The 27,762-nt window shown below is 44.6% G+C and overlaps 1 protein-coding gene across 1 annotated transcript in view; it reads left to right on the top strand.

Moving 5' to 3' along the window:
* The window catches only part of PLCXD3 (phosphatidylinositol specific phospholipase C X domain containing 3), a 685,801-nt gene that overhangs the window by 388,245 nt on the left and 269,794 nt on the right, over positions 1-27,762 (top strand). The window contains exon 2 of the mRNA XM_078675008.1: positions 18,090-18,798. Coding sequence (XP_078531134.1) covers positions 18,090-18,798 — 709 coding nt within the window. The remainder of the gene's footprint in view (positions 1-18,089; positions 18,799-27,762) is intronic.

The following is a 27,762-nucleotide window of genomic DNA, read 5'->3' as shown; positions in this document are numbered from 1 at the left end:
CGTTTGGTCCTGGCATCCCATCGGATCTCTATCCAGGAGTAAAATTGGTCTATAGATTTGGCCTCGGATTTATCTCCTTTCTTTTGGATAGGGATTAGGATAGATTTCGTCCATGAGACTGGTGGACCCACACTAGGGACTGCATTAAAAACATCTGCCAACACCGGTCCCCATAAATCCGGACGCTCAGTGAAAAACGCAATTGGAGTACCATCTGGGGCAGGGTCTCAATTGCTAGAACACAGCATAAGGCTCTCTCTTATATCATGATGATTAAAAGTGAGGAGAGGTTTAGTAGGGGGGGAATGGCTGCCCGCTGAATGGTCACTCCCTCAGCTTTTGGGTCAAATATTAAGGAAAAGTATGCAACCCACGATTCCTCATCTAAATGGCAATCCAGACTCGGGCCAGTGGATGGTTTGAGGATGGGAGCGTTAATAACTCTCCAAAAATCTCTAGAATTATTTGAGATGACAGCTAGGTGCAATTGTTCCCATGCTTCTTCCTTTAGGGTCTTAATTCTGGTCTTCCTGGCCTCTTTTTACCGGAAGCGGAGAAGCCTGACGAATTCAGCGTCGCTAGGCGTAGCTCTAAGAGCCTGATGTAAAACTGATAGGAACTTAGTGCAAACTTGATCACACCATCTGGGGCCTGATGTTATGGTGGTAGGATTTTTTCTAATTAGGAGTTTTATAATCTCAGATAATATCTTTTTAAAGGCCGTGGTTTCCTGGATAGGATCAGATTCCAGTTCTAGGCAGGTCATAAAGTTGTTTTGCCTATTTGCAACCACGACAGGAACGATGTATGCTTTGTCTATTGTAGCCCATTTAAGGATAATCCTGTTATCCTTACTATTGTGGGTTTGACATGCTTCGTCTCATCCGAATGGATTCCTACCCATTCCAGTTTACCAGTGATTGCAGAGTGATCACTAAAGTTAAAAGACTTAATTTCAACATTGGAAATGGATTTTTAAAGGATCCGAAACTAATAAATAATCAATAGTTGAGCCCTGGGTAGATGTGCCATAATGTATTTTGTAGCATACCTGAACTTAAGTCAATAGGATTCCGAATCTCTAGATTATTGATGACAAGGAATTTATTTAGAGCATCTCCATAGGGGTTATGTGTGAAATGGAATAAAGGCTCATCTGCCTCATTGGTAATGCCACATGCTACTAATTTGAAAAATGACAACAGTGCACATTAAGATCACCCAACCATGGGATAGTTGGGATCTGTTTTAGAGTATTAAAAAGGGCATTCATTTCCCCTCCAACTAGTCAACAACTTTCGTCATGTCGCCGGTGAAGTTATTATAGTAGAAATTAATTAAGAGTACTTTGTTACCACCTGGGCCTTTTAAATGTAAAAGGTGATATAAGGGGAAACATTATGAAATGGGAAAACTTGCAGATTTAAGGTGTTTTTCAACAAGGTTAGGATCCCACCCCTAGCACGACTTGATTTAGACGGAAGGGCAGCGGTGTGGAAAGAGCGGTAACCATCTAGATTAATTGGCCTGATTTCCCATGTTTCTTGGAAACAGATCATGTCATAGATGGTGACAATTTCTAGACAAGTAGGGTCGGACAATTTAGAGCTTAATCCGGCAATATTCCAGATAATTAATTTAGCGTGATCGTTCTGATCACATATTGCAATCGGTGGCTTGGGGCTTTCTGATACTGAAATGATGCAGCTTTGAACAGGAGTGGAAGACCTCCTGTTCATCCCCTGCCAGTCACAACCCTCTAAGTCTGTTAATACATTACGGGCCAGATCTAGGAGGCCATTTACCGACCGGTAACGGACGATTTCGGCCGTTACCGACCGGTAAATGGGTTTTTGGTATGTAGGGGGCTACATTTACCGATTCTGTAAATTTACCGAATCGGTAAATTTACCGAATCGGTAAAATACTGAATCGGTAATTTTACCGATTCGGTAACTTCGGGATGTAGGTGGGACTCTACAGAGTCCCTATGGCCTTACAGATTCGGTATTTTACCACCCAATCCAATTGGGTGGTAAAATACCGAATGCAGGTGTGCATGCACATGTGTGCATGCACACCTGTGCCATGTGACAGACAGACATGCCCTTAGGGCATGTCTGTCTGTCACATGGCACACATGACAGTATTTGGGGTGCTAGAGGGTGTCACAGTGACACCCCCAGCACCCTTGCTGGAATCGGTATTTACCGTATCGGTAAATACAGATTCGATAATGCCCATTGATTCCTATGGGCTTCAATGCCCATAGGAATCCATGGGCATTCCCGAATCGGTATTTACCGATTCGGTAAATACAGATTTTTACAGAATCGGTAATTCAATTACCGATTTCACCTACATCTCCCCCCTTCTATTTTACCGATTCATAAATACCGAATCGGTAAAATTCGGTATTTATGAATCGGGCAAATAGAATTACCTACATCTGGCCCTAAATCGGTTGTGGGTAGGAAAGGTGATAAAGGGTTGTCCCGAAGGAAGGGATTGGGGCTCAGGGCAGGAGAGACTGCGAGGTGCCACAGGATCTTGTCCTCTGGGACTAGTCAAAGCCCAGCGGTAACGCAAACATTTGGGTGTGCAATGATGGCCCTGTTGGTAGCCAATGAAGCAATTGCTGTAGCAGTTGGAGCAAATTGAAATTAACCACCACACAGTCCCCCCAATTAATTTCTTTGACTCACACACCCAGCCCACCCTTCTTGCCATTAGAATTCGGGAGAGTATCTTCCCCCACTCCCCACATATTTACTAATCCAATAACATGCTTTGAACATCAATTGGTCGGTAGTTACCTTTTGGGTACTATGTAGTTTGGGAACATTTGCCAGAATTATCACATAAGGGCAAGCTGCTGGAGAAAAGGCCAGTCTCGTATGGCAGTCTATTTTGCCCCCTCTTTTTGATGCATTCTCTCCATTAGGTCTCGTTTGTGGCAATGTCAGTCTCTCGGATGTCCTCTGGAACTGTGGGGCATTAAGTTTGACGAAAGCTGGTTGAAGGGGCAAGTGATTGAATCGCGGCGTTGGAGGTTGAACATGTGTTATAGAGGCCCCTGCTGTCATACCTCCTAAGTAAGAGCAGTTAGTCCCTCCGCATTTGCCCACTCTCGTTCAGCTCAGGTTAACCATACAATAAGTGGGAGAGGGCACATGGATGAAGCAGTTGGATCATTAAGGGGAGTTGACTCTGCTACCCTGGCCAATGAATTGGAGTGTGTTGGGCCTTCCCCTGCTGAACATAGAGTCGCTATATTGGCCTTGATTCTGCTTAGTCTGTCTAGGAGTGGTTGTAGTAAAACTGTGAATGACTCTTCGGATTTTAAAATCAGGATATCAGAGATAGAGGGAGAGGTCGCAATGGGATCTTGAAGAGCAGCAGAAGTTGGCTTGATTAATCTCCCCCCCTTTTTCTTCTTTGTGGGTGGTTCTGAGGGTACCGGGGGTGGAATACTAGGCTTTCTGTGCGGGAATCAAGCGAGTGGTAGCCGTCTTTGGCATTGGGTTTAGAGTGTCAGCTACAGACACCAATAGAGCCTCGCTAGATAAAGGCTCACTTAATTGGCTGGGAACCCGCAAGTTCAGCATGGAGAGTCTGCACTCAACAGTTTGAATCTCCGTATCCAGTGCATTGGAAGCTCTTAGTAAAAAAGGAGTCTAAAGTATTAGTAAGTTCACCTCTGAGCGTAGCTGTTGTAAACTTTTGTTTCCCCATCTGCATGCTGAAAGCCGGGCTGCCTGGGCAGCTGGAATCGCACATGCTAGAGGTGAGGCCCAGCCCAGCTTCCTCCGGGATCTGATGGACATGGAAGGCTCTGCCTTTGGCCCAGGCTTTGCCTGGGAGCGTCCCACACCGCAGGTCAACATCGCGCTTATGAGCTCGTTAGGCGTGTGCAAGGGACAATGGGAGTTGCAGGCCCCAGCAGAGCCTCCACGATCCAGCACGGTCTCCCCCACAGCAAACAGCGGTCCGTTGGCAGTCTGGAGGGGACCGTGAGCCAGCATCGCGCTTATGAGCGCGTTAGGCGTGTGTAGGGTTGATGATGTTAGTTGCAGTACCAGGCGGAACCTCCAGGACCCTGCACGGCCTCCCCCATAGCAAGCAGCGGTCTGTTGGCAGTCTACAGGGGACTGCAGGCCGACGTTGCACTTATGAGCGCATTAGGCATGTGCAGGGGATGATGGGAATTGCAGTCCCCAGCGGAGTCTCCACGATCCTGCACGGCACCCCCACAGCAAACAGCGGTCTGTTGGGAGTTGAAGCTGTACTGAGAGGATGCCAGTTGGTGGTCTCGCATTGCTTGCTAGATTATTACTAAGTAAATACAAACCTGTATTTACATCGGAAGATGCGAATGTAGTGGCCATATCACTACAGTCAACCCTCCCCCATTCTTTACGTAGTTTATGCCAATGGGTTTGATACATGTTCAAAGGTTAGGGATATCAGTAATCCCATACCTCAACGACTGGCTGCTGATGTTGAGAGCGCTTCTGCTCATTTCAGACCACTTAAATGCCCTGATCCCTCTGGTTGTCACCCTAGGATTTTGATAATGATTCCCAAATTGCATCTATAGCCCTCCAAGACTAACAGGGCAGAGCTGGGCACGGTCTTCCTCAAAGCATTCACGCCTCCCCAGAGGGTTTGGTACATTCATGCTACAATCGTAATGTTTTGGATAGATCTCTGCTTCTGCCACTGATGATCCCACATCCTTTGGACCTGCTCACCTCTTAAATCCTGCTGTTACCCCAGGCTCGATAGCACATGTACATGCACCAGTGATGTCTCCATTCTCAGTGGTCCCAGCACTGTAGAATCCTGGAGGATACCATTCATATTTCCCCAGAAGTATCTCAAGACCTGCGGTGGTGACATCTTCTCTGTACCCTACTGGCAGTAACCACGGTGGGTACCAAAGCCTCCTATCTGGATTAGGACAGTCATTTCAGTGTGTTAGATATCAGAGGCTAATAGTCCTGTACAAAGCAGAGGTCACACATCAACCTGCTCGAACATTGGATAAACCACCTAGCACTCAAGGTGTTCCTTCCTTCAGTTTATGGTCAGTGAATGTGGGTCCTAATGGGCAATACAATCATGTGGTATGCCAACAAGCAGGATGGCATGAGCGTGTGCCCCTTGTGGCTGAAAACAAGAAGTTGTGGCCCTGCCTTTGGACTCAATACTTTTTGCTGTTGTAAACCACCCGGCAGGCTCAATTAATGTGTGGGCCGATGATCTCAGTTGGAACCATTTTTGTGATTATGAATGGCATCCCAACACAGAGGTGTGTCAATCCTCCTGTGCATCTCTTTGCTACTGATGGGAGCCCTCTCTGGCCGCAGTTCTGTACCCAATAGTTCTGTCAGCAGGGAGCCTTGTGATCTGCCTAAGTTGGATTTCCATATCCACTAAGTATTTTATCCCATTCTTCTGATTATTCAGGTTCTGAGGAAGATGTGTCAACTGGGATATGCATTTTATCCTCAGTTTGTCAGGCCCTGATTACAGGTGGCTCAGAGTTCGGGGGTGGGGGGATATTTATAGCAGTCCATCAACATTGACTGTGAAAGGGTCAGAATTCATCAGATGCAATACATTTTTCCCTGATAATGGGATTAATATACAGATTTTGATGCTTCCTGTATCAATGATCTGTATGTTCCGATAATTATAGGGCATTTGTCCTTTTTTAATTGTGACAGGCTTCACCAGTCGAAATTACTGGTTGTGATAAACTTCGCCTCATTTGTAATGCTGCTTCCTGTCCAAACAGTGGATTGTACAGGGATCAGAATTACCCTGGCCACTGTCATGAGGAAATACCAGTGTCTACAATCGTGCACTAGTATTAGGAACTGCGGGACTAGAAAGCATTTTTGATCATTAACAATTGTCTGTATATACAGCTGAATCCTATAATTAGTTACTTCCATTGACTTTCATTGCTCCTTCTGACATAGTTCTTTCTAACATAGATCAATCACCTGAGGAGTTGAGAAACAAACCTGTTTAAAGACCATAACATGTATCTTTGTCTCGTAGGATAGTCTGGACAGCAGAGTGTAGGCAAGTTAAAACGTATAATAACAAAGCCATGTGGACTGTTCCTTCCAGTCTTTTGTGCTGCAGACTCTCATCTTCCAGCAGGGTGCTTCCTTAGACTGGCGTGCCTAGCAGTCCATAGACAGCCCCTTTCAGCATGATAGGGCTCAGAGAAGGTCAGCAGACAAAAGCATGTTCCAGTATCTACAGAATAACTTCAAACAGCACAGACACTGCAGCGAAACCGAAAAATCTACAGTCGTCTTAGAGACCCCTTAGCTGAGCTCGCTCCCTATTGTATCAACGAAGGGCGGTCTCACCTGAAGAACCTTTTTCTCAGCCCCTGGCCATTTCCTGTAATATATTTTTCAAAACTACCATTCAACTCCTTGGTAGAGAACAAGCAACATCTCACGATTGCATTTTCAGTAGGTTAATTTTACTGGAAGTTTATTTTGCATTGGAAAATGTAGATTTCAAATACTTTTGTCCAGCGCTTTCATATATTTCCTGTCAACAATATTCCTTTTAGTATTTGCATGCACAGAGCGAATTCATAGCTTGTTAGAGATATTTTATATGGGTGTGTTATGTTTACTCCTAAACTTGATTTATTCATTTCGTGAAATTGTTTGAGCTATATGCAATAATATAAGTGATTTAGAAAAACAGAACCTTCCTACAAGTCCAGAGCAATAAAATTGCATGTCGACTGGTGCAAAGTGAAGCAAGCATTGTTAAATTTAGTAGGCCTGGGTTTAATGTGCAAACACACAAGACTCTACTGGCGTTAATAAGAGAACAAAGCGAACACAAGGAAATGATGGACGGAGCGCTGAAACTTTTCAGACACTCACCCCCAGTCACAGATTAGGGTTGAATCCATCATCGTTCTTTAGCTCACTTGGCCAACTCAGTTAAGACCGAGCTATATGCAAATCAATCTTGACCCTATGCCTCATGGGAACAGTGTAGTCCGAACTGCCAAGCCAGATCATCCCTGAACTGGAAACAAACATCCTAGGACCGGTTTAGGGGTAACACCCCTCATCAGCCAGGCTAGCTTGAATCCAGTGGCAAAGTGAGCAAGGGCTCCACGTCTGGGCATACCTTGCCAACTTAGGGCAAACAAACAAAATGCAAGGAGAGGATGGATGGAGCGCTGAAACTTTTCAGACACTCACCCCAGTCACAGATCTAGGTTGACTCCCTCATCATTCATTAGCTCACGTCGCCACCTCAGTTCAGACCCTGCTATGTGCAAATCAGACGTGACCCAGTGCCTCATGGGAACAGCCCAGCCTGAACTACCAAGCCAGGTCTTTACTGAACAGGAAGCAAGCATCCCCAGACCGTTTTAGGGATAACACTCCTCATCAGCCAGGCTAGATTGAATCCAGTGGCAAATTGAGCAAGGGATCCACGTCTGGGCATTCCCTGCCAACTTACGGCAAACAAAGCAAACACAAGGAGATGATGGACAGAGCGCTGAAACTTTTCAGACACTCACCCCCAGTCACAGATCTCGGTTGAATTCATCATCGGTCTTTAGCTCACTTCACCACCTCAGTTCAGACATAGCTATATGCAAACCAGTCTTGACCCTGTGCCTCATGGGAACAGACCAGCCCGAACTGCCAAGCTAGGTCTTCCTTCAACTGGAAACAAGCATCCTGGGACCAGTTTTGGGATAACACCCCTCATAAGCCAGGCTAGCATGAATCCAGTGACAAAGTGAGCTAGGAACCATGTCTGGGCACACCCTGCCAACTTAAGGTGAAAAATGCATACACAAGGAGATGATGGACGGAGACCTGAATCTTTTCACACATTCACCCCAGTCACAGATCTAGGTTGACTCCATCATCATTCATTAGCTCACTTCGCCACCTCAGTTCAGACCCTGCTATGTGCAAATCAGACGTGACCCAGTGCCTCATGGGAACAGCCCAACCTGAACTACCAAGCCAGGTCTTTACTGAACAGGAAGCAAGCATCCCCAGACCGGTTTAGGGATAACACCCCTCATCAGCCAGGCTAGATTGAATCCAGTGGCAAATTGAGCAAGGGATCCACGTCTGGGCATTCCCTTCCAACTTACGGCAAACAAAGCAAACACAAGGAGATGATGGACAGAGCGCTGAAACTTTTCAGACACTCACCCCCAGTCACAGATCGCGGTTGAATTCATCATCGGTCTTTAGCTCACTTCACCACCTCAGTTCAGACATAGCTATATGCAAACCAGTCTTGACCCTGTGCCTCATGGGAACCGACCAGCCCGAACTGCCAAGCCAGGTCTTCCTTCAACTCGAAACAAGCATCCTGGGACCAGTTTTGGGATAACACCCCCCATAAGCCAGGCTAGCATGAATCCAGTGACAAAGTGAGCTAGGAACCATGTCTGGGCACACCCTGCCAACTTAAGGTGAACAATGCATACACAAGGAGATGATGGACGGAGACCTGAATTTTTTCACACATTCACCCCAGTCACAGATCTAGGTTGACTCCATCATCATTCATTAGCTCACTTCGCCACCTCAGTTCAGACCCTGCTATGTGCAAATCAGACGTGACCCAGTGCCTCATGGGAACAGCCCAGCCTGAACTACCAAGCCAGGTCTTTACTGAACAGGAAGCAAGCATCCCCAGACCGGTTTAGGGATAACACCCCTCATCAGCCAGGCTAGATTGAATCCAGTGGCAAATTGAGCAAGGGATCCACGTCTGGGCATTCCCTGCCAACTTGCGGCAAACAAAGCAAACACAAGGAGATGATGGACAGAGCGCTGAAACTTTTCAGACACTCACCCCCAGTCACAGATCTCGGTTGAATTCATCATCGGTCTTTAGCTCACTTCACCACCTCAGTTCAGACATAGCTATATGCAAACCAGTCTTGACCCTGTGCCTCATGGGAACAGACCAGCCCGAACTGCCAAGCCAGGTCTTCCTTCAACTGGAAACAAGCATCCTGGGACCAGTTTGGGGATAACACCCCTCATAAGCCAGGCTAGCATGAATCCAGTGACAAAGTGAGCTAGGAACCATGTCTGGGCACACCCTGCCAACTTAAGGTGAACAATGCATACACAAGGAGATGATGGACGGAGACCTGAATCTTTTCACACATTCACCCCAGTCACAGATCTAGGTTGACTCTATCATCATTCATTAGCTCACTTCGCCACCTCAGTTCAGACCCTGCTATGTGCAAATCAGACGTGACCCAGTGCCTCATGGGAACAGCCCAGCCTGAACTACCATGCCAGGTCTTTACTGAACAGGAAGCAAGCATCCCCCGACCGGTTTAGGGATAACACCCCTCATCAGCCAGGCTAGATTGAATCCAGTGGCAAATTGAGCAAGGGATCCACGTCTGGGCATTCCCTGCCAACTTACGGCAAACAAAGCAAACACAAGGAGATGATGGACAGAGCGCTGAAACTTTTCAGACACTCACCCCCAGTCACAGATCTCGGTTGAATTCATCATCGGTCTTTAGCTCACTTCACCACCTCAGTTCAGACATAGCTATATGCAAACCAGTCTTGACCCTGTGCCTCATGGGAACAGACCAGCCCGAACTGCCAAGCCAGGTCTTCCTTCAACTGGAAACAAGCATCCTGGGACCAGTTTTGGGATAACACCCCTCATAAGCCAGGCTAGCATGAATCCAGTGACAAAGTGAGCTAGGAACCATGTCTGGGCACACCCTGCCAATTTAAGGTGATCAATGCATACACAAGGAGATGATGGACGGAGACCTGAATCTTTTCACACATTCACCCCAGTCACAGATCTAGGTTGACTCCATCATCATTCATTAGCTCACTTCGCCACCTCAGTTCAGACCCTGCTATGTGCAAATCAGACGTGACCCAGTGCCTCATGGGAACAGCCCAGCCTGAACTACCAAGCCAGGTCTTTACTGAACAGGAAGCAAGCATCCCCAGACCGGTTTAGGGATAACACCCCTCATCAGCCAGGCTAGATTGAATCCAGTGGCAAATTGAGCAAGGGATCCACGTCTGGGCATTCCCTGCCAACTTACGGCAAACAAAGCAAAGACAAGGAGATGATGGACAGAGCGCTGAAACTTTTCAGACACTCACCCCCAGTCACAGATCTCGGTTGAATTCATCATCGGTCTTTAGCTCACTTCACCACCTCAGTTCAGACATAGCTATATGCAAACCAGTCTTGACCCTGTGCCTCATGGGACCAGACCAGCCCGAACTGCCAAGCCAGGTCTTCCTTCAACTGGAAACAAGCATCCTGGGACCAGTTTGGGGATAACACCCCTCATAACCCAGGCTAGCATGAATCCAGTGACAAAGTGAGCTAGGAACCATGTCTGGGCACACCCTGCCAACTTAAGGTGAACAATGCATACACAAGGAGATGATGGACGGAGACCTGAATCTTTTCACACATTCACCCCAGTCACAGATCTGGGTTGAATCCATCATCGCTCTTTAGCTCACTTCGCCACCTCAGTTCAGACCCAGCTATGGAAAAATAAGACTTGACACAGTGCCTCATGGGAAAGTACAGCCTGAACTGCCAAGCAAGGTCTTCCCTGAACTGCTAACAAGTATCCTGGGACCGGTTTCAGGATAACACCCCTCATCAGCCAGGCTAGCCTGAATCCAGGGGCAAAGTGAGCAAGGAACCCGCTTATGGGCATACCCTGCCAACTTAGGGCGAACAAAGCAAACACAAGAAGATGATGGACAGAGCACTGAAAAGTTTCAGACACTCACCCGCAGTCACAGATCTGGGTTGAATCCATCATCGTTCTTTAGCTCACTTCACCACCTCAGTTCAGACCCAACTGTAGGCAAATCAGTCTTGACGCTGTGCCTCATGGAACAGTCCAGCCGGAACGGCCAAGCCAGGTCATCCCTAAACTGGAAACAAACATCCTGTGACTCGTTTTGGGGTAACACGTCTCATCAGCCAGGCTAGCTTGAATCCAGTTGCAAAGTGAACAAAGGATCCACGTCTGGGCATACTCTACCAACTTAGGGTGAACAAAGCAAATACAAGGAGAAGATGGATGGAGCACTGAAACTTTTCAGACACTCACTCACACTCACAGATCTAGGTTGAATACATCATCATTCTTTAGCTCACTGCGCCGCCTCAGTTCAGACCCAGCTATGTGCAAATCAAAAATGACCCAGTGCCTAATGGGAAGAGTCCAGTCTGAACCGCCAAGCCAGGTCTTCCCTGAACTGGAAACAATCATCCTCGGACTGGTTTCCGGGGTAACACCCCCATCAGCCAGGCTCACTTGAATCGAGTGTCAAAGTGAGCAAGGGATCCACGTCTGGGCATACCCTGCCAGCTTAGGGTCAACAAAGCATACACAATAAGATGATGGACGGAGCACTGAAAAGTTTCAGACACTCGCCCTCAGTCACAGATCTGGGTTGAATACATCATCGTACTTTAGCTCACTTCACCACCTCAGTTCAGACCCAGCTATAGGCAAATCAGTCTTGACGCTGTGCCTCATGGCAACAGTCTAGCCTGAAGTGCCAAGCCAGTTCATCCCTGAACCGGAAACAAGCATCTTGGGACTGGTTTCAGGGTAACACTCCTCATCAGCCAGGCTAGCTTGAATCCAGTGGCAAAGTGATCAAGGGATCCACATCTGGGCATACCCTGCCAACTTAGGGTGTACAAGCAAATATAAGGATAGGATGGACGGAACGCTGACACTTTTCATACACTCGCCCCAGTAACAGATCTGGGTTGAATACATCATCATTCTTTAGCTCACTTCACCACCTCAGTTCAGACGCAGCTATATCGAAATCAGTCTTGACCCTGTGCCTCATGGCAACAGTCCAGTCCGAACTGCCAAGCCAGGTCTTCCTTGAACCGGAAACAAGCCTATTGGGACCGGTTTCTGGGTAAAACCCCTCATCAACCAGGCTAGCTTGAATCCAGTGGCAAAGTGAGCAAGGGACCCAAGTCTGGTCATACCCTGCCAAATTAGGGTGAACAAAGCAAACAAAAGGAGATGATGGACTGAGCGCTGAAACTTTTCAGACACTCACCCCCAGTCAGAGATCTGGGTTGAATCCATCATTGTTCTTTAGCTCACTTTGCCACCCAAGTTCAGACCCAGCTATATGCAAATCAGTCTTGACCCGGTGCTTCATGGGAACAGTCCAGCCAAAACTGACAAGCCAGGCTTTCCCTGAACACGAAACAAACATCCTGGGGCCGGTTTCTGGTTAATACCCCTCATCAGCCAGGCTAGCTTGAATCCAGTTGCAAAGTGAGCAAGGGACCCACCTCTGGGCATACCCTGCCACCTTGGGCGTACAAAGCAAATACAAGGAGAGGATGGACAGAGCGCTTAAACTTTTCAGACACTCAACCACAGTAACAGATCTGGGTTGAATCCATCATCATTCTTTAGCTCACTTCACCACCTCAATTCAGACCCAGCTATGTGCAAATCAGTCTTGACCCTGAGCCTCATGGGAACAGTCCAGCCTGAACTACTAAGCCAGGTCTTCCCTGAACTGGAGACAAGCATCCTAGGACCAGTTTCTGGGTAAAACCCCTCATCAGCCAGGCTAGCTTGAACCCAGTGGCAAAGTGAGCAAGGGACCCACGTCCGGCCATACCCTGCCAACTTATGGTGAACAAACCAAACACAAGGAGATGATGGACGGAGAGCTGAAACTTTTCAGACACTCACCCCCAGTCACAGATCTGGGTTGAATCCATCATCGTTCCTTAGCTTACTTCGCCACCTCAGTTCAGACCCAGCTATATGCAAATCAGTCTTGACCCTGTGCCTCATGGGAACAGTCCAGCCCAAACTGCCAAGCCAGGTTTTCCGTGAACCAGAAACAAACATCCTGGGACCAGTTTCTGGTTAACACGCCTCATCAGCCAGGCTAGTTTGCATCCAGTGGGAAAGTGAGTAATGGGGCCACGTCTAGGCCCACCCTGCCAACTTAGGATGAACAAGGCAAACACAAGGTTAATAATTGACTACCTAAACCTGCTGGGACAACTGGAATGGTAATGGAGAAACAGCCAGGACACTACTGCCAGTAACACATAGAAAGCTGTGCTCAGACACTACCGCCACTAAATCAGAGAAACAACTCCAAAGTTGTTTTTAGAGTTTTATATAGCACGAACTTGACCAGAAGTTATCGGGTATCAGAGCACTTCACATGAGCACCAGTTTAGTTTCAGACAGACACATTTATTTTTGTTAGTCTTTTCACCATTGTCGAAGTATTCTCCAACCCCGCAGTCACTACCAACACCATTGCACCTTCCCACACTCTTGAGCGAACTCTCCAACTTCCTCCACAAACAAAATCACAAACATCTACAGGAACGTTAACCCCCAGCCGAACCCAGAAGACATCATCAACCAATAACCCACCACCATAAGAGATGCCAATCTCCAAACTGACTGGAAACCACTCACCAGCGAGAACACTGCCACAATCAGGAAATCCATTTACTCAGGAGCCCCCACAGATCCAGGCCCCAACCACATCTCCAACTTAGGAGGATCCACAATCAACTCCACGCTCACATCCATCATCAATACATCAATAAAATGCACAACCCTTCTCGGTTAACTGGAAGCTCACAGAAGTCAACGCCCTCCTGAAGAAACCATCGACCAACCCAATCAAACTCAGCAACTAACGACACATCCCACTACTACCTTTACTCGCCAAACTCCTGTAGAAGGTGATCAACAAACAACTCTCCTGATACCTAGAATATCACCAACTACTGGACTGCATCCATTCAACTTTCTGCAGCAACGACAGCACAGAAACTGCCTTCATTGAGGCCATCAAGGACATCTGGACCATCATGGACCACAGAGGCACCTCAGCTCTCATCCTGCTAGATCTCACCACAGATTTCCACATGAGCTCCAAAGTAGATAGGCTCCTTCCTTACAGGCAGAACACAGAGGGCCAGGCTCCCACTAAACACTTCAGAAGCTAACAAACGAATCTGCAGAGTCCCACAAGGATCATCTCTCAGCTCAACACTCTTCAACATCTACATGGCACCCCTCACAGGCATCATCAGCACCAACGTGTTCTACATCATATCCTATCCTGACGATGCTCATCGCTTCTCTGACGGACCCTGCCAACACCACCAGAAAAAAACAACATAAACTGCATGACCAGTGTGGCACACTGGATGAAACGGAACAGCCTGAAGCTCAACACAGACAAAACAGAAGTTCTGATCTTTGGAAAAATAACTCACTATGGGACTCCTCCTGGTGGTCAGCAGAACTAGGACATATGCCAATCCCATCGGAGCAACCAGAAACCTAGGACTCATTCTGGACAATAAACTCACAAGGCACCTCATGTGAATGTCGTCAGCACCTCTTACTTCCTCATCTTACAAATGCTAAATATGATCTTCAAGTGCCTACTCCAAACAACCAGATGCACTGTTACTCAAGCCCTCCTCATGAGCAGGCTGGACTATGGCAATGCACTTTATGCCAGAATCCCAACCCTTCTCACACAGAGACGCTAGACCATTCAGAACTCGGCAGCCAGACTCATCTGGAACCTCCATCACCGCACCCACATGTCACCTCACCTCACTTAGCTCCACTGGCTACCCATCCAGAAATGCTTCCAATTTATACTGCTCACGCATGCATTCAAGGCCAACCACAACATTGGACTTGCCTACTTCAACCACTGCCTAAACGTCTTCCAAACCACCAGACAACTACAATCTACATCTCTCTCTCTCTCTCTCTCTCTCTCTCTCTCTTGAACATATCCCATGCACCCACAAAAGCAGAACTGGGAAGTCATCCTTTTTCCTACATCAACACCAAGACATGGAATGATGTGGAATGACCTATTTTTTACTACTCAACATTAGCAAGAAGCTGAAGACGTCGCTCTTTAACTAACCCTGCATTAACCTTCAAATTACCCACTCCTAGTGTTGCTTGACCTGCATATATGCTCAAGTGCCTGGATACCCTCATTGGTGGCAAATGTGCTCAACAAATTTACATGACATAACAATATTTATATCACATGACATTTCTGTATGTGATATTCTAATATTTATGCACAATATTGCTTTGCCTCTCCTATCATGTACCTTGAGGCCTTCATTGGTTTACTCTCTTTGTCCTGTCTGTGCAAACAAAAGAAGGCATATATTATGCACCCACCTTCTGCACCTACTATTTACTTTTCCTAATATGGTTCACTTTACATAAATTAGACAAGTATGGTGGATGTAATTACTACAGAGAGAAAGATCTCCTTTGATATAAAAGAGCCACTTTGGCAAAATTCCAATCCCCACAGGATTCGGTCAGTTTGCCCAGGAAAGGACAGTTTTGCAATCGATCTGTAGTTGTTTGGGTCATGTGGATCCAGGTTTTCTTTTTTTATTAATGGGCGCATGTACACCTATTTTAGGTGTTCTTGAAAGATTCCTGTAGTTTAAGAATTATTCATGGTTCTTCTGACTGGTGTGGCAGCAGAGATAGTTAAAATAATATTTATTAAATTAGATTTGAAGTGGACAAGGGCAGAAGGGCAGCCGGCAGGCCTGCTTGCTTTGACAAGATTCATAAATTCACTTTGTGATAGTTGTTTGAAAGAATGCACAGGTTTGGTTAGCCTTCCCTACCCTATTTAGCATTTCAAGAATCACTGAGAAGAAATGCCATTATTGCAAAATATGTGTATTTGAAGAATCATAGAATATAATCAATGCAAATATTGCAGGTGATCTTGGAGTGCCTCTATGTGGCCATGTAATGCCTTGGACTTTGCAGTATTCTAATTGGTTAGGATTGGGTGTTATCTTATAAGTGATATGTTGAAGCACACAACCACAGGATATTCTAGCCTACTTGTGACATCAATAGGCACCTGTAGTAAGAAAATTACATTAGAACTCTACTGTAATAATGTGATATATTTAGGCTGTTATATCGCAGAGCATAGTGCTAAAGCCAAAACCAAGCATGAAATGTAAGTGACTGTGTAGAACTGTAAATGGTTTATATAAAGTACTAGCTTTTCATTTCCATTTATTCTACAATATTACCCGTGAGTATTGAGCCTATTATTAGTGAGACAATTATTGCTCACTGTTCATTGACTCCACTGCTGGAGATCCGTACAGGAAAGCAGTGATATATCTCCATGTTATCACACATGACAACGCCTGCAAGTGTGTCAAGGAGCCTATAACACACTGATTGAATAATGGAATTACACAAAAATACAATTTGTATACTTGTGCCCTTATTTCTTTTCCATATCTACCGTCTGCGAATTTCTTCCATGAGAAGGAACAAGAGACCAAGACATTAAAATAGTAGTGAAAGGTGTATTATGGATTATTATAATTGATAACATTTCAATTAATTAAATTACAAGCCACCTTAATAAATAAATCAATCAATCAAGTGGATTTATATAGTCCGGATAAACCCCCTAAGAGGGTATCCAGTCGTGTGAGGATCATGATGGTTTAGGTGACTCAGCTTAACAACCAGGTCTTGAGTGCTCTCCGTAATTCCAGTAAATAGGTGGAGATCTGTAGCTGCAGAGGGAGGTCATTCCATGTTTTTACTGATGGTTAGGAGAAGGTGCATCCTCCGCTGTTGCATCGGTGGATGTGGGCAAGTGAGAGGGAGGCATAGCGTAGCTGTACAGTGGGGTGATGGAAATTCAGACGATGGTTGATGTAGGTTGCTCTTTAGTTGTTCAGGGCTTTGTAGGAGTGGATCATCAGCTTGAATTGGCATTTCTTCTGTATTGGGAGCCAGTGGAGTTTTCTGAGGTGGGGGGTGATATGGGTCCATCTGGGGAGGTTGAGAGTGAGTCTGTCAGCGGACTTCTGTATGGTCTGGAGTCTCTTCAGAAGGTGTGTGGTGATCCTGGCATAGAGTGCGTTGCCATTGTCTGGTAATTAAGGCTTGAGTGACGGTACGCCTGGTCTTCAAGGGGATCCATCTGAAGCCTTCCCTTAACCTGTGAAGTGTGCAAAATGCAGGCAGAGTGATGCGTAGATCTGGGACATCATGGTCAGTTTGCTGTTTAGGATTATACCAAGGTTCCTGGCGTAGTGTGGCCGGTCACTTTGGATGATAATCCTAGTACCAAGGACAAACAAGGATCATTCCAAGGAATGGTGTTGTTGCCGAAGATCAGCACTTCCGTTTGGTCCATGTTGAGCTTCAGGCAGTTAGCGATGCTCGTCATAGACATGTGAATGTTGGCTCTTGTGTTGGTTGGGTATTTTGAGAGTGAAAGGATGAGCTGGTGTTATGTGCTTGTAAATTAACTCAAACTTTGGCCAAAATCGATTATACGATTAGAGAACTCCCCATAAACTTTCAACATTCATAAAATGCCTCGTAGGGAAACTTTCATAGATTTATTTGAGAGGGTTGGTATTACACTACATGTAACATTATGGCTGCATCATTCTGCTTCAGCCAGTGGTGAATCATTCCAGTTACTCTTTTGGTCTGTGATTACCATCTCAGATAGCTGTCATGACAGTCAATATGAAAAGACTTAAGGCTATTCCACAGAAAATATATCACAAATGAGATTAAACAATATGAATTACCTATGCTCAGGCTAACTAAAATATTTTCAGCAGCACCAAATTAGATGATAAATGCCCGCAGAGGCATTTATCATCTTTTGTAAGATTTTGAAGATAACTACTTTTCATGTATTGCAACCTATTATAGTGTATAAACCTCTGTAATACTGTTGGAAAGTCACCAAAATAATGTCAAAATAAAAGTACAAAACTAAAACAACTATGCACGTTGAATGGGAATGTTGCTTTTCCTTAAATCCTTGAACGTAGTTATGTGTGTTGTTAATTGTTGGTCTTTTTGCCTATCAAGACATAGATATGTTTAGTTTTACAATGTTTCTGTACAACAGAAAAGTACATATTTTCCTTTTGTCTTGTAGGGTCTCATGATTCCTTCAGTTTCTATATTGATGAAGCATCTCCCGTGGGACCAGAACAACCAGAAACTGTCCAAAACTTTGTGTCTGTTTTTGGGACGGTTGCCAAAAAGCTCATGAGAAAGTGGTTAGCAACGCAGACAATGACCTTCACCAGCCAGTTAGAGGCAGGGATACGTTATTTTGACCTTCGGATTTCTACCAAGCCTAGAGACCCTGATAATGAACTCTATTTTGCTCATGGTTTATTTAGTGCCAAAGTCAATGAGGGCCTGGAGGAGATCAATGCATTTCTCACTAACCACCACAAGGAGGTGATCTTTCTGGACTTTAACCACTTCTACGGGATGCAGAAGTATCATCATGAGAACCTTGTTCAAATGCTTAAAGACACATTTGGGGACAAAATGTGTCCTGCCATATTTGCTCAAGAAGTAAGTCTTCAATATCTGTGGGAGAAAGATTACCAAATTTTGGTTTTTTATCATAGCCCAGTAGCACTCGAAGTATCCTTCCTTTGGCCCGGTCAAATGATGCCAGCTCCTTGGGCGAACACAACAGACACAGAAAAACTGATTCAGTTTCTTCAAGCATCGATAACTGAAAGAAGGAGGAAAGGCACATTTTTTATATCACAAGTGGTGCTGACACCAAAAGCAAGCACAGTGGTTAAAGGAGTGGCAAGTGGACTTCGGGAAACAATAACAGATAGGTAGGTGCATTCAACAATTCACATGCTTACATTTTCTTCCATGTCATGTATCCATGCTCAGGTTAAAAAGATTGTATACCGCAAAAAATGTAAATCTTTCACTGCTCACACCAAAAGGCTTACTGGCAACTATCAAACCAGAGAAGACATTTTTTTAAATCTAAGCCCCGAAACTGACTAGCACATTCCTAGTAGGTAGACAGCCTGCTGGGTTAGAGGGGAATCAAGAGTAATGTGTGCTATCTAAAAAAAGCTGTAGAGTACACTACCCCCGCCCCCGCTATCGAAGTCCGAAAGCCACTAACTACTCAGGCTTTCGGTGATGTGGTTTTGACATATTGTTTACCGCATTAGAAAAAGCAAATAATTACCAAGAACCTGACATTCAAATTGTGAAATAGAACAGTACTTTAAAAAGTATAAGATTTCATAAAACAATTTCGTAATCAAATTATAGACCACGAGTTTGGTTGCAAACACTATTGTAGTAAAACATAGTTTAGGCTGTTCTACTTAAAGACAGAAGCCAGATCTTTTCACACATGGAGCATGAAATGTTTCTAAAGGCAGGTATACTCATACCTTTCAATAACTGTTGGAGTTCATCTACAGAGCACCTTTCCATCTTTGCCATGCCAAATTATGTGGCATCATTGGGAGGAGTCATAATATTTACAAATACATTTTGGTTGCTGTATGTTTTACCACATAGTTATAATGGGCACCTTTTGTAGTCTTGTGCCCACCGACTGGAAAGGGCTTTTGACTTAAAGGCCCGGAATATTTGAAGGCCTCGAAATGTAGATGCAGCCACGTGGCATCTGTCAGACATCTCTCCATTCTGTTTTTTATGCTTGCCCTTGAAGGCAATTTGTGCTTAGGCTGGTCATTGTTCTGGGGAAAATTGCTAATGTGCCGGACACTGTTAAATTTCACTCACCAGCACCCTTCAACCATGAGGTCACTTCTTCCCCTACATTTTATTATTAATAGCATTTCATTTTATGGCAATTTTACCTGGTGCAAGACAGACATTAGAATGTGGCAAACTGATTTCCATATGATCAGGTTATGGTACAATTCAGAATAAAATACAACTCTTATATAGATGACAACTTTTCCTGAAATATTATAAATGCACACAGAACTAGAATTTGTGTGGCAACAGCACATAAATAACATTCACTGTCCTTTAAAGACCGAGTGGCAATGAGAACTACAAAAAAGTAACTTAGAATTAGAATTCTAGTATAGACATCGGTAAATATACAAGATTTGAGTGGATGCCATAGCTGAAATGGATGTGGCACTAATATTCAGAAAAACATAATAATCAATGCCTTTAACGGGGATTGGTACAAAAGGGGGTGGTGATGGACGGAGCATCTGAACCAATCAAACACTCCCACCCAGTCAAAAGATCTGGGTTTAATCCATCACCATTCTTAAGCCCACTCTGCCACCCCAGTTCAGACATGGCTATATGCAAATCAGTCTGACCCTGTGCCTCATGGGAACAGTCCAGCCCGAACTGCCAAGCCATGCCTTCCCTGGACCGGAAACAAGCTTCCGAGGACCGGTTTCTGGCAATACAGCCTTCTTCAGCCCAGCTTGCTTTAATCCAGTGGCAAAGTGAGCAAGGGACTCACGTCTAAGCATACCCTGCCACACTTTTGGCGGCCAACGGGGATTGGCCATTAAAAGGTGAAAATATATCAAAGTGGTCAAGCCATCTTCTGCTATGCTGTTTAAGACTTAAGACTTTGGTTAAACACTTAGGCCGAGGTAAATTGGCAAAATGGCAAGATGGTAAGATAACAGTATGGCATGTTGTTCACCCTCACTGTCATTCTGTTCACCAGCTTTCTCACTTCACTGGTAGGACAACCACATATTCTGCATTCCACGCAACCATATTGCAATCTAATTTGCAATATGATTTCGGCACATACTCCTATGTTAGGAATGGCACTGGATGCAGAGAAAGCCTTTGACAAAGTCTCCTGGACTTTCCTGCATGTAGTGCTTGACAAATTCTATTTGTGGGATACATTTACTCTCATTGTCCTAGACTCCTACAACAACTCCTGTACATCAATAAATGTCAATGGATGCCTTTCTAATAGCTTCCAATTATAACAAGGCAGGAGGTACGGTTGCCCTTTCCCCCTCACTCTTTATTCTTACACTGGACTCTATTATTGACTGCAATAAGACTGAACAAAATTGTATGTATCCCATTTAAATTTGATACGTTGAAGATGGCAGCCTATACTGATAATGTTTTTATGTTTCAATCTTCTCTGAAAAAGCTGAAGATGCAATTCCGCAATACTTGATACAATAGAGTATTACGCAAAGGTCCCTAAATTAGGGAAAAAAACTGAAATACTCTCCCTTACCAAGCTATGTAATAGCTGTCTAATTAGCAACACAAGCCTAAAATTGGAATGTACTAAGGTGTTAAGGAAGCTATGAAATCAAACAAAAACAAACAACACTATCAAAAACCTTTTAGACAACTGAGCCTTATCACATTCAGGGCGCACTGTCCCAGTTTGCGGCTCACTTTTAACTATGCACACCGGATGGAAACGGGGACAGTGAGACCTATTACTGATAATAAGTTTCCAGGGCACATGTGAACTCACATTGCCCTGGGGGCAATGCATTAGTTGAAGATGGACCGGCTGATTGAAGCACCTGGTCTGCATCTCATAGGAAAGGCAGCACTTTAAAAAGAGAATAGAGCTCCCTCTGCAGACGGGTGCAGTGAGTGACTACTTCTACCCGCAGGTGGATACTTTGGGGGTCCATGGCACCCCTTTCAGAGGGCACCCTTGATTCACAGTCTCTTTGCTACTGTGCCTGTGTCCATCATGGGAGGAGGAGTGTGGCTCACTGATTAGAGCGGCAGACCCTGATGCAGAGGTCTGGCCCGGGACCAGGGTTCAATTCCCGACGCGGCAGGGTCCTGAGCCCAAAAATGTCCACGGACTCGATAATTCTCGCCTCGGTGCCTATTCTAATTATGGGGTCCCACGCTGCAACTCTGGGCAATAGTTGCTTAATCTCCACTACGGCGGCCCACCCGCTGCGGGATGCCTGGCTTTCACACTGGGGATACCCAGTAGGGGTTATCTCACAGGAAAAAGCCAGGACGGGTTCCCAAGGCAAGCGCCTTGATGCCTTCGGGTGATACGTGCGCTATGTAAGTCGCAATACAATACATCATATGGCAGGGGCACTGAGGCAAACTTTCACTCATTAACATGAGAGTATAGCCCTATGTTAGGGAGGGTACACCCCTTTAAGATAGCAAGGGTGCTGTATTTATTAAAGAAGAGGCAACACAAACATCAGTGGCCACTTCTGTAATAAAACTATGATTAGGGGGTGCAGAAAATGGGTGCACACACTTGTTGCACCACAGGGGCACAGTATGCAAGATGGCCCCTGGTCTCATAAATATATCGCTTGGTGGAAAAGTGTCGAGACTAATAAAATAATGGTCTCTCCACTCATTAACTTCTAAAAAGGATAGCGTTAAATCCTCATATATGGCTGAAATTTAACCAGATATGGTCTACCTACTCACTCTAATCTAACTCATGACAGTAAAAAAAAATTTTTCAGGACATTCATCAGTCATACTTATAAGCACTGTGCTTGCACTCTGCTTCTTAGATAATAAACTCAATAATAATATGAAACCCTCGTTAGCCTCCTTTTGGCACAACCACAACACCAGAATCAGAGGTAAATCTCTCTTTGCCAAAAAGATGCCTGCTAAAGGAATACAACTAGTCAAGTACAAAGGGCCCAAAATTGACCCTGTCCCTTTCTCCTCATTTAACCGCATGCGTGCGGCCGCTATTTTTGCGCTGTGCGGCTTTTTGCGAAAAGCCGCGTTACATGACGAGCTGAGCTCGTCATGAGCATGCGAGCGGCGCAACTCATGACGAGCTCAGCTCGTCATGCGCATGGAAGGGGTTAAGCAAATCCTAAAAGAAATTGACTTCTATATATTCCACAAAAAAGTGCTTTGCCCAAAAACAGATCCCCTCTTGAGTCTAATCTTCCCACTGTTATTAAGAAAAACACAAAAGGAGGCTTTAAAAAAGCTTCTAAAACATGTCAACCTAAAATCAAAACCAACAAGTGATGTACACATGAAATGGAAGTATATTCTCAAGGAACATAACCCAAAAAGAAATCTCTCTGTAAACTCAGAAAATATTTGGTTTAGACTAACAAATCCCAACAATTGCTTTGCCTCTAACCCATTCAGATTGTGGCCTGCCTACCATATATCAAACATTTTTTGGTCCACTGACTTAGCCTCCATACTATACTTTCCCCTCACACATTAACAAAGCACTTGCAAAAATGATATTGACTTAATTGACATCTTAGTAAACATAGGCATCAAATCCATCTTATTGGATTGGAAATAATTCAACTGCTAATGCATTCATGCATGGTGGGCCCGGGCCCAATTTACAAGAGGCGCTGAAAACTCCCTAAATTCCTACCTAAACAAAGCCATATCAAACTAGATACATTTGTTAACTCGCCTAAACCTCCATAAATACCCACATCATCCATGCTTCTTAAAAACACTCATGAAACACCCACAATAAACAAGCTACTATCTGAATAGGAAATGCATCAGGTCCTACCCCCCTCACTGCACCTCCCAACATGGTCCCCAATCTATGCTCCTCTCTCTCTCTCTCTCTCTCTCTCTCTCTCTCTCTCTCTCTCTCCTCTCTCTCTCTCTCTCTACACCTCTAAAAATCTAATTTTCCCCACTTTATCTTAGTTTATGCTAACTTAGAGAAACAATCTGGACTCATTCAACACTCCAAAACATAGATCCCTTGAAATACAAAAGCGTTGATCATTCTAATACAAATAATGTAAGTCGAGCAATAAAACGAATTCACAAATGTTTCTGTACTACTGACTTCCAGGAGCCCTGAAGCTTTAAAATTCAATAAAGATTATTTTAAATAAAAAACCTAAACATTGCATTGCAGATAATATTTCCACACATCTCATGAGTGGAATAGCTCCAATAGGAACAGTCTAGCCCGAACTGCCAAGCCAGAACCGCCCAGTACAGGAACACAAGCATCCCGAGACTGGTTTCACCCATTGTTGCTAATGGAGTAGGGTCAAGATGGAGGTGTATATGGCTGGGTCCAAATTAAGGTGGCATGGTGGGTTGGAATGCTACCCCGAACAATTGCCAATAGTTATACCTATTCCAGGCATTCCTTTGATCACCTGTTGTGTGTTTGATGCACCTCCCTGAGGAACAAGTTATGCCCAAATGTGGGTCTCGTGCTCACTCTGTCACTCTAATCAAGCTACATCCAACTGATGAGCCGCAATCAGGATGAACACAGTCTTGGGGGTGCTTGTGTTCATTTCAAGGAGGACCTGGCCTGGCAGTTTGGACTGGAGTGTTTCTAATGGAGCAGGGTCAAAAGCGATTGCATATGGTTGGTTCTAAACTGAGGTGGCATAGTGGGCAAAAGAACATTGGGTTAGAATGCTACTGGGGCGAATGCCAATGGTTAGATTTATTGCAAGCATTCCTCTAATAATCATTGCACTCTAGAATCTCTTCCCATAATGCTTTGCAGTGCCTTTGGTTGGGATTGTATTTTTGCCCATAACTGTGCTTGGGTTGGTCCTAGGAGCATTGGACTACCAATGCATCGTTTAGCATGATGTGCTCTTTGTGTTCAAGCCCCCTGCTTGGTTCTCTCCCTAGGTTAGGGAGGTCCCCAAAATCATCACCTCTCTCACTGCTTGCTATATTTTCACTTTTGTGAGATGACTATGTGCATTTTAGCATGTAAAGATAGAGTCACTTGTTGTTTTACCAAAGGTATGTGAGGTTTCTGTTTTATTAATTGAGATGAGACAGAATAGAATTACAGAGCAGAGTTTCACAGTCTGCGTAGTGGTACTCCGCCGACTTCGCCCACCCTTATGTGGTGGCTCACCTTTTTGTGGAGGCTACAAAGCAGGAGGGTATGGGGCATCTCGGGATTCTCCAGGACTGGTGGTGGTTGGAGGGATTGTGTTCTCTCTCAGCATAGTGGGGGGGGTGTGTGGGGGGATCAGCCTGAGCCTCTAGTTCTGTCTGTGACAAATTGTGGTTTTACAGGCGCAGATCAGCATGTGGTAGCCCACCTTTGGTTTGTGCGATCAGTAATGTCAGACACAGGAACAAAGGGCCTCTTAACATCAGGTGGATTGGGCGGTTTCTCCCTGCAGCACGGATTCATTTAACCCATAATTTAGCCCTTAATGTCATTCTACGAATTACTTGTATAATAAAATGCTGTCCTTGGTTAGACAACAGTTTTAATGCAGTAATTAAAAAGAAACAAGACAAAATCACAAAGCACCCCATGCAGTGATGCTAAGCCTCTAAACCTGCATTTGCTGGTTCAAGTTAAGAAAGGGGAGTGTTTACCTTTTGTTCTTATAGTTCATAAGCTTTGGCAATATAAATCACTGCAGGATCCTCTACTTTTTATGTTGGTCACAATAAAATACCACCGCTGTGGGACAGATTGCATTCTTTTCATATTAAATATTAGTTTTCAACTGAACTGGAAATTCATTATTTTTCATCCATCCCAGCTGTTCATCAACGCCTTTGTATTATTTGTGCGAAATGGCTATTCAATCATAACGGCAATAGAGCTATATTGTTTGGAAAATATATTTGCAGGTTCGTGACCATTGGATTCAAGCATACTGAGCTCTCCGTGAGACATATGTTCTTTCTTGAAAAACTTTGTTAAATTTTGTCTTAGAATTTCATCTATTCATCTGCTTGGTTCTTATAACTTTTCAAGTTGTTTCTGTAGCTTCCTATCTTACATATAAATTCATAATCGAAGATTATTAATATATACATACATTATTAGTATGTCAAGCAAATTCTTGATGCCTAATCACGGATGCAATTCAAAAGGCCCACCAGTCCACACAATGAAGCAAGCATTTCTCTCGGTTCTTCATCTCTATATGTGCTCTGCTTTAAGCATGTCTATCTAAGCGTCTCATGTCTCTTTGAATGCTAGCGGAGTCTTTCTGGAAACAGTCTATGTACCACACAGACAGGTTCCCGATTGGTTTTTACCAATTCAGACATCACCTAATCAAGCTCCTGACCAGCAGTTAGCATTATCTGACTGCCAAAAGATGCCCTTCTAGTTTTTTCTGGAACTAGGCTAAGCGCATTTCAGGTGATACATTTCTCAAGAGAGAGAGAGAGAGAGAGAGAGAAAGAGAGAGAGAGAGGGGAAGATGTTCAGATAGAGAAATAGAATGGACAGAGGTCAAGGAGAGAAAGTTCACTTTTCCAAGGGGCTCCTTTGAAGGTGGGGGCCTGCCCTTGGCCATGACTTAAAACGCCTCTGGTGCGATTTTTTGTTTGTTTCTGTACACGATTATCACCCACTCAGTGCAGACTCTATTATTCGAATTTTGCCAGTGAATTGTTTGCCACTTTCTGGCTGATTAATTCCTTTTTGTTGGAAAATACTGGATGCTCTCTTCCTGACTTATAGGCCTTTGTGCATTTAGAAGATATTGCTGCAAAATATTTTTTCTCCTGTGGCTGTCTTTCTCATAGCGTCCCTTATTCCTCGTTCTTAAAGCTTTGTAGTGTTTTGATGAATTGTTTATTATTGTCATTGCTAAGAGTTATTTGGCTTACTTCCGTGTTCATGTTCAATTCTAAAACGCTTTGCGCTCCTTGGAATTTAAATTGGGCTGAGGGTGAGAAAGTAATATCATCCAATGTTATAGGTAAGTTGTACATCAAATTGTATTCTTTAACTCTAATATCACAGTCATAAGCTTTTATTCGATATGCAAGATATCTTATAAGCACATATACAAAACATCAATACAAAATACAAAAGACATAGCTTTAAGAAGTCAGTATAAGAACCCATTTAAAACGAATAAAAGGACATAAAGCGCCCGATAAATAACTTAGCTAAGAAAAGAATTAAATCGCTACTGACAGTCTCTTACATCGAATAAGCCAAAACTGTTTTAAAAATTTAGCAATTCCGCACACAATGGGGGGGGAAGTGTCAGTAATTAAAATGCGCAAGGCGACTAGGTGGCTACGAGTACCCAAGATTTGGAAGAGGGGTTTCAACCAATACCTCCGGGGCCTGGCATAATCCGGACATTCAAATAGAACATGCACAATAGACTCAACCCTGTTCGGGCAACAAGCACAATACGGGGAGGCACGGGCCACTGATGTCCAGTTTGATACCACAGCTCCTAGCGGGAGGGATCCAACTCTAAATTTAAAATACAGGGCACGGTCAAATGGGAGTGTGATCAGGTCCAAATAGGGTTCAAAGGCCACAGTGTCTTTAGTTTGTAAAAATGAGACCGTGGACTTGCAGTGCTTCGAGTTTGTGATTAAGCGCTCCGCCGTCCACTTCCAAAAGAGCGCTTTAACAGCTTCTTTAGGAGGGGCTGTGCGTGAAGTCCAACAATCCCCAAGACCAATCTTCTCCAGGAGCTTCTTGGTTTCGCTCAGCCATCTGATCTTGGCCCAACCCCCCAAACTCATTATTTCCCCCAAACCATCGGCGTAGGATTTTAAGTCCTCACCCCTCCAGATTCGTGTCCACAATAGGAGAGGGCGAAGCTGAGCCTGATCTTGGATGCTCTTACAGCCCGTGTCCAACAGCACTGGTACAGATGGCGTGCTCAGAGGAATGGAAATAATAGATTTTAGGAGCTTGGTCTCCGCTATCGCTAGGGCATCCAATCGGCAGTGGCCCCACAGCTCAGCCCCATACAAGGCTGATGTCACTACTTTAGCCTTGTAGATGTCAATTACTGGGGAAAGCGATCTCCTAGGTGAGGCCAAAAACTCCCTCACAAGTGCTCCTCCTACTC

This window comes from Lissotriton helveticus, chromosome 2_1 (genome assembly GCF_964261635.1).
Source record: "Lissotriton helveticus chromosome 2_1, aLisHel1.1, whole genome shotgun sequence".
Taxonomy (NCBI): domain Eukaryota; kingdom Metazoa; phylum Chordata; class Amphibia; order Caudata; family Salamandridae; genus Lissotriton; species Lissotriton helveticus.
Note: the sequence above shows the minus strand (reverse complement) of the source record. Positions and strands in the feature narration are given on the sequence as shown.